At 37.7% G+C, this 8,184-nt stretch overlaps 1 protein-coding gene across 2 annotated transcripts; it reads right to left on the reverse strand.

Annotated features, from left to right (window-relative positions):
* Positions 1 to 278: 278 nt before the first annotated feature.
* Positions 279 to 7,962, reverse strand: LOC127583711 (apolipoprotein A-I-like). 2 transcript variants are annotated; one of them, XM_052039984.1, is made up of 4 exons: positions 7,856 to 7,962; positions 5,990 to 6,052; positions 3,963 to 4,113; positions 279 to 1,903 (listed from the first exon to the last, which is right to left on the reverse strand). In XM_052039984.1, the coding sequence occupies exons 2-4, from the start codon at positions 6,030 to 6,032 to the stop codon at positions 1,345 to 1,347; spliced, it is 753 nt and encodes a 250-aa protein (XP_051895944.1). In that variant the 5' UTR covers positions 6,033 to 6,052; positions 7,856 to 7,962; the 3' UTR covers positions 279 to 1,344. The 2 variants fall into 2 exon arrangements, with proteins under 2 accessions (XP_051895944.1, XP_051895943.1); XM_052039983.1 differs by lacking the exon at positions 7,856 to 7,962 and having other exon boundaries at positions 5,990 to 6,181.
* Between the last annotated feature and the right edge of the window lie 222 nt (positions 7,963 to 8,184).

The raw sequence follows: 8,184 nt of genomic DNA on the forward strand, positions 1-8,184 counted from the left end.
ACTACCAGGAACCAGATATTAATTCTAAACACTGGGCTCCATCATAACACTCAGCCACCCTGTCTCTGCCTCCTACTCAAATGCTAAGTTTGAAGCAACTTTTGAATCACCACAGCTCCATGTTCCTATGCTTGTGACTGGTAAACAGGCTGGACAGGAGTTTCAGTCAAAGACTGGTTCCTGCCATGATTCTGGACTGAAATATGTTCCTCTGAGGCTTCTGGATCTTTGATTGCACACAATCTCCACTACTATTTTCTGCCATGCAATTGATTTTGCACACTGCTGAATCTTACACCCAGAGAAATCCCAGCAGTGTGCCCCGATCCCTAACCCTTCAAACTGCAACATCCAGGAAATGCTTCCAATAACAAACTCTTGCAACATGATCAAAAAAATATGTAGTTGTACTAAAATAAATATTGACCACCATAACTGCGAACGGTGCAAAACATCTGTGCCCTTGTGTTATAGAAGGAATGAGAATGGACTATAGAGGAAAATGGGTTTCTGTCAATGCTTGGAATTCAAGTTAATTTATAAATATAAAGTCAGGTTTCTGAGGATAGCTCTGTAAACCATTTAGCCACATTAAAACCAGTGAAGTCTTGAAGAGCAGCGGTAGACCATTTGGCCCTTTGAGTCTGCTCCTCCATTCAGTACAATTGTGGCTGATCCTCTATCTTAATGCCAGATTCCCATTCTTTCCTCACGTCTTTTGATTACAGGGGTATAACGTGGGATAAGCACATAGTGAGCATCAATGACTTCAGGTCATATTATTCCCAAATGAGTAAGTTTTGGATATTTGTAAATGATGTCTGCAGTTAAGCAAAGCTACTAAAAACATTTTATCAAGTTTATTTTATGCATTAAATCACATTAATGCAGCTGTAAATCAATTTGTAGGGTTTATGGTCTTCAATAAGAGCAACATATGGCAATTTACTACTGTTGACTTTTTGGAGTCATGGTATATTTAAAAATAATTCCTCTAACACCCAGGTAGCTTGTCATAGCCAATGTAAGCATTCTTTGTGACAACAATTTTCACAGAAATACAAATAACAATAATGATAATAAAGTAACTTGAACTTGTACTTGATATACTGCTATGCATTCTTCTTATAAAGATAGTGGTACATATTTGTTAGTACAGTACTTTTGTTTCTTGACTCAGTGAATAAATAAAACCAATACACTGTGTTAATGTAAACATTGGAATTATGGTGATGTAATACAAGACAAAGAGCAATTGATCTTGGCCTAAAGAACCATTTTAGTTACTTGAATTTCTCTTCTGTCTTTAAATGAAATGTTGGCAAAATGTATTCCATACTGATGTTAGTCTGCTGTCAAAGTCTTCGATGTGTCAGTGAGACGCTGCTGGATGTCTTGGGCCAAAGGGGTGACTTTCATTCTCAAATTCTCAAAGCATTCATAGAACAGTTCACTGACTTTCCTGGTGTAAGGAGATGCATTCTTTTGGAAGGATGCCAGTCGTTGGTTTACTATCTCATGAACTGATGTAGCATATGGGTTGACCTTCTTATTAAAGTCCTCAATGTTGGTCCTCATTTTCTCCTGGATCTCCTCAGCTAACGGGGCCAACTTTTGATGGAGGTCCTTGGCATTGTGAAGAGCTAGTTCCTTCAAGTCACCAGCCAGAGGACTTAGCATGACACAGTACTCCTCAACATTCTTGTTGACTTTGTTGTGGAGATCTTCAGTGTAGAGAAGAATTTTGGCTTTAAACTCTTTCAAGCCCTCCCGAAACTTCTCCTCGAGCTTTGCACTGTCTTTCTGGAATCTCTGATGAATTTCATCTGATAGAGGAGTTACTATCTTTTGCAGCTCTGCAACATAGACACCAAGGTTGTCCAAGCTCTTTGAAATCCTGAGACTAGAGGGGAAACCAAAGATTATTAAGAGTACATTAACTTCTGTTGTATTTTTTATGCCCTTAAGTAATTTGATCCTTTAATTTGAGATATTTTACACCGCCAACAACTTGGATTTAAGTAGAGCTTTCAGTGTGGCAAAAGAAAAGCATTATTAAAAAGAATAATGCTGTTGAATAAGACGATATTAAGGCAGATGACTGAAAGTTTGGTCAAACTGCACTACAAAGGAAAAAAGGGAGGTAGAGAAGTGGAGGTGTTTAGGGATGGAATTCAAGAGTTGACTGCATTGGTAGCTGAAGACTCAGCCAGCAATTGTGGAGCAGTTACACTTGGGAACATTTTACACTCCTCTATACCAATCCAAATGCAATTTGAAGGTACATGAGGCATGAATCCTCCTGCAGTTGGGAAGATAAATGTTCTTACTGTTAATATCCATCCGAGATTAGCCAGGATGGCACGGTGCCTCGTGGTCAGATGTGTTGCTCTTAGAGTTGGAAAGTGGTTGGTATATTTCTAGCCTGTCACCCCATGCACTTCCATTCTCCACCAGGAATGTCTTAGGGCCCTCTGCTTTTTTCTGGACACAGATCCAACCAGCTCCCCTTCACTAACACTCTCACCTGCCTGGCAGAACTTGTTCTTGCCCTGAAGAACTTCTCCTTTGATTCCATTTACATATCGTGATCCACTCATGCAGAACTTGCACTCAATGAAACACTTGGAGACTTTAGCATGATTACATTCTAAAATAAAATGACCCAAAAGGGTCTTAATGATCATTTTTAGTTTTTTCTATCAAAACCAATCAATATTACATTATTGAGGATGAATACATTCTAAAGTAGTGAATAGAGAAATGTGATTGTTGTTTGGGGCTTCCAGAGATAGTTGAAAAGTTTATTCAATGTGACTGTTAGTCAAAGTAAGCTCATGGAATTAAAAGCAAATCATTTATCTAGTTAGGAAACTGGCTAAAAGTCTGGACACAAAGAGTAAGGATAACAGGAATAAATCCAAATAGACAAAACACGACTTGTGGCTTCCCTCTGATTGGAGCTGGGATTGCAACCATTCACATTGATAAATTACTGAAGGGAAACAAAGCCATGTGTTTGGAATGGGTAAAAGTGGGGGCTTATCCATGTCAGATCCATAGAATAAAGTACTTGCTAAATGGTTAAAAGCTGGATATGGTGGAGGTTCATAGAGGCAGTCATCCATGTACACAGATTATTAAAATGTTCTGGGATAGTACAGATAGAAAGCAGAAATCCTAATGAAAAGTTAGAGACACAAGAGACTGCAGACACTGGAATCTGAAGCAACTAACAATCTGCTAGAGGAACTCCGCGGGTCGAGCAAGTCCTGATGCAGGGTTTTGACCCAAAATGTTGACAACTCCTTTCCTCCCACAGATGCTGCTCGATCCACTGAGTTCCTCCAGCAGATTGTTTGTTGCCAGTGAAAAATTACCCTTCTATGTACAAAACTAGAAGACAAGGATGGTATAATGCTCTGGTCAGACCACAACAGAGTATTTTGAGCATTTCTGGGCACCACACCTTGGAGAATATACACAAGCCATAAAAGACGTGCAGTGTGGAGTTTATCAGAGTGAAACCTGGACTTATTCTGGAGAGAGGAAGGACTAAATCAGGTCCTTATTTTCCATAAGATTAAAGGATAATTTACTTGGGTCTTAACATAGTAAAGGGAACTGACATGGTTTAAAAAAATGCTATTGCTGCTGATTCGAGACTTTAGGACTTGGTGCAAAGTCTAAAAACTACAGCCAAGCTTACAAGAAATGAAGCTGGGAAACATTTCCCTGAACAGAGGGCAGTGTAATCTACAAATAGAAATCGTTGTTAAGTCAATTATTAATTTTAAACCTGTGAGTAACAATGTTATTGAGGAATTTGAGATAAAGACAAGGCATGGAATTAGATCACAGATCAGGTACGATCTCATTGAAAAACAGAATAGCCTTTACTCCTTATCTTCCTTGATATTTTATAAAATATACAAGTGTTTTGATGGAATATCAGTACTTACTTGAGCTGCTTTCCAATCTTGGAATTATCTATCTGTTCAATAGCACCTCTGGCTGTGTCACTCACTTGATGGAGGTAGATATGTAGAGAATTTCTTACTTCATCCAGATCAGTTTGCGGCTCATCTTTCCATAAGACTGCACCACGAGTTCCTGTACAAAAGGATAGGAGACAAATGGTGTTACAGGTAGAAGTTATTAAACTAGATCAGAGTACCAAAATATTACAATATTTTTCAAATATAGTCTTCAATTTTTGCCACATGGCTGATGTTTTGGGCATTTATAAAATATAATTTGAAGACCATCTGAAAAATTGACAACATCACACATTCCAAAGTGCTTTACAGCTCAAGGAGAATGTTTCCAGTGTAGCAGCTGTTGTAAAGCAGGGAAAATGGAGGTCAATTTATGCACAGCGGGTTCCCACAAACAGCAATGCAATGAGGTTGTTTGAAAGATAAATATTGATTAGGATACTGGGGTGTCTCCCTTCCATCATAAATATTCCATTGGACCTTTTACATAGTATGGGAAGGAACTGCAGAGGATGCTGAGGAGATTCACCAGAATGTTTCATGGGATGAAAAGTTTCAGTTACGAAGAGAGACTGGATAGGCTGGGTTTGTTTGCCTTGGAGCACAGGAGGCTAAGGTGGGGGACGGTAGAGGTATACAAAATTATGAAAGGCATAGGTACAGTAGATAGCAAGAAACTTTTCCCCATTGCAGAACTTCCAAGACCAGAGGCATAGGTTTAAGTTGGAGAGTATGAGGCTTAGAGATCTGAGGAAGAACTTTTGCCCAGAGGGTGGTTACAATCTGGAACTCACTGCCTGAGAAAGTGGTGGAGGCAAGTTCTCTCACATCACTTAAGCAGCATCAGCACAAACACTTGAATCGCCAAGGCATTGTAAGTGCAGATAAACAGGATTGGTGTAGGTAGGTACTTGATGGTCGGCATGGTGGGCTGGAGGGCTTCTTTTTGTGTTGCAAGACTTTGAATCTGAATACGTACAGATGAAACTTTAGATTAGTAACTCATCCAAAGACAGCATCTCCTTTGTGTTGCACTGAACTATTAGCAACAGTGCTGAAGTCTCAGGAGTGAGACATCACTTTACAAACTTCTGAAGTGAGTGTGCATCCAAGTGAGCTACAACTGACACTGTAGTAATTAGGAATTGATCTCACCAGCTATCTGCCAGGCCTAACATTCCCATTAGACAGTGAAAGGAAATATGAGAATATATCAGTTCATCAATCCTCCTCAAAAATGTGGGTTGGTTAAAACCATGACAGAATTTGGCACTGACCACTCATTTTTCTCGTACATGGGGAAAAAAGCCATTCGAGAGGTATTGGTGGGCACTGAATAGCTATTGAACCTCATCCCATCAAAAGACAGAAACTTCAAGATAGCAATGGAGAAAATGAGATGGTTGGGTGATGGTTGGGAAGTGGGAGAGTGGCTGTCTTTGTAATAGCTTCCAAAAATACAAATGATCCACTTATAGTCAGTCCATAAGTTCAAAGTCATAACAGGTATTAAAAAGAAATACTTTTTAATCAAAATATTCACTCTATTTCCAAAGATATTTTTAGTAACAGTGAAAAACACATGGAAGGTGAATTAAGTGATAAAAGTATGAACTATTACCTTATTCTTGCATTGACCACTGAATCATCTTGTGAAATTAGATCAGGTTTGAACAAGATTGCTTGAATATTTTATTCAATTTGTGCAGGTAAATGCAAAATATGCATCAGATATTTCAAAAGCATCAGAGTTCTGATGTCTGCATAATCCTTCATTTGCTTCAATTATGTGCTTTGTTACAGATTTCCTAAACACAGCACTACAGATATCCGAATGGTATGTTATCAAGCTTAACATATTTACAGCGGGTGATCACTGCTTTGTAAATCATTAAACAAAATAAAGTAATGAAGCCGTTAAACTTTGCAGCATCAAATGTTTCTTTTAAATCAGAACTGCGATCTACATTTCAATGGTTGAAGTCACCTACCTATGGTTATAAAGAGTAGCAAAGTCATAACAACTGCCCTCATGATGACCGCTGGCTCAGACACTGTAAAGAAATAATATCATTTAGAATTTCTGAACGGAACTTCTTTTGTCATATCTGCATGATTACCCACCCAGACTTTTCAGGTTTATTGAGGACAAAGGGTTAGAATTACTAGGTTTTTAAACTCGATAGTGGGCATTTACAGTAGAAATCAAATATGCTTGAAAAGCCTAGCAAGTCATGAGACATTTGTGGCAACATTTCAGGTCGATGACCTTTCATCACCTGTGATGAAAGGTCACTGGCCTAACTGCCCTAAAACATTACAAGATCACAAGACAAGGGAGCAGAAGTAGGCCATTCGGCCCATCAAGTCTGCTCCAAAGAAAAGAAAGGGAAAAAGAAAAAGAAAAAAGAAATGAGAAATGGGGGAAAAAGTCTGCTCCATGAGCTAACTCTCCATGCATTCTTCCTGACCTGCTAAGCATTTCCAGCCTTTTCTTTATTTTAGATTTGCAACATCTGCAGGATTTTTCTTTTGGGAACATTGGTTAAGGATAGAAAAAGTCACATTGAAGTAAAGCAGTCAGATAACCTTCTAAAAAATAACTTTAAGACTCTTAGACAACTTTCCATGAGATAGGAGAGACTGTAAATATTAATATGTTAAGGAAAGGAGGTTAAGAGGAGGAAGATAAAACAAATAGTAGATTTTTCATTGATGCTAATCTGCACCTTGATTGTGCCATTAACAGCTTTAAACCTGGTCAGGATTTTAATAACTAGTTTCCAGGAGGGTTTAATTTAATACATTTCACAAAAAGACTACTTTCACCTGAAGAATTTGGATTTTGATTTTAGAACTTTTGGCGTATTACAAATTATATGAAAGTGAATTTTGATCATAACTGCAGTAAACTCCGTGAAATAATTATATTTGATAAATAGCTTTGCATTTCTTAATTGCAATCTATTCTAAATTAGCCTAGTTCAGGAGAGTTCCCACTATTTGAATTGCGTAAACATTTTCTCCCTCTCCTTTGCCCTGCCCACTAAAAAAAATTTCCTTTAGGAAGCCGAACTGACTCTTTGCATTGAGATGGAGCATTATCAAAACTTTGAGGTATGTCTCAAAATGTTTAATGTAAAATTAATCACTTTGAGCATGCTACAGATGTAAATATGACAGCAAGATCTCTCAAACTGTATGGACATGAATGATCAAGTGGTCTGTACTTGTGCTCCTTGCAGAAGTGCCAAGAAACCACATGCCTGCACCAGAGCAACGAAACTTTGGTATAATAATTGAATGCCAACATCTCCAAATGAAATTGCAGCACTTCCTCAAAAGCAGTGGAGTGTAAACAGATTGCAATTTTATCATCCAAGAGAGGTATCAACTAATTCAAGTGAAATATAACCAAGTAAGGTGTTGGATCATGTAGTGCTTGGATTCACTAATTCTACCTCCCTATTACTGAAGGCAAGTAGATTCATAAAATAATTAGAACAGAAGGCCACTTGGCCATCAAGCTTATGCCAAAAATTCTGAATATAGTAGAGAGAAATAACATCTCCCAATGCCCTGTGAGATTCAGAAAATAGTTTTAATACAAGGATTTTCACAGCTCATTGCTCATGAACATTTCTAGCTGAAATTTAATTTTTAGTAGACATTTCTTTCAAATTGAAGTACTTTAACAACACAAATAATACAAAATAAATCTACAAATAATCAACATTTTTATAATGTAACACATAACTGCAATATAAATATTATTGTCAAGCAAATCATTTTAATCAACAGTATGTGTGAGAGACAAAATATTAAAATTATAGGACTTGATATCAACCCTTTCTCACCTATTTTAAGTTGTTCCTTGCTGTACTTCTTTGCTTCAGCTGTTGCCTAGATCCCAAGGATCCTTGTATATATCACTCAGCAGTTATCTCATCTGATAAGGAAGAGAACTATAAACTGAGCTTTGTAAGTTTTAGTTATGTGGAAGTATAGAGATCAACGGCCAGAGTTCCCAACTTCCAACAAACACCAGAATAGTGCAAAGATCAACTGACCGTATAACCAGTCTTATCAAGAGGTTGTGTTTAACCATTTTCTTCCTATAAAACTAACTTTGGCTCCTTTTAACTGTACCATCTCACCTATTTCCTACTTAATGCCTTGCTAAAAT

This window comes from Pristis pectinata, chromosome 27, assembly GCF_009764475.1.
Source record: "Pristis pectinata isolate sPriPec2 chromosome 27, sPriPec2.1.pri, whole genome shotgun sequence".
Lineage (NCBI taxonomy): Eukaryota > Metazoa > Chordata > Chondrichthyes > Rhinopristiformes > Pristidae > Pristis > Pristis pectinata.

Excerpts from the sequence above, each read along its gene's own strand:
- LOC127583711 (XM_052039984.1), bottom strand. The coding sequence starts at position 6,032 with ATGAGGGCAGTTGTTATGACTTTGCTACTCTTTATAACCATAG. Across the intron at positions 4,114-5,989 it reads GCTACTCTTTATAACCATAG|GAACTCGTGGTGCAGTCTTA; the intron begins GTAGGTGACTTC and ends CCTTTTGTACAG. Across the intron at positions 1,904-3,962 it reads AAGATTGGAAAGCAGCTCAA|TCTCAGGATTTCAAAGAGCT; the intron begins GTAAGTACTGAT and ends TTTCCCCTCTAG.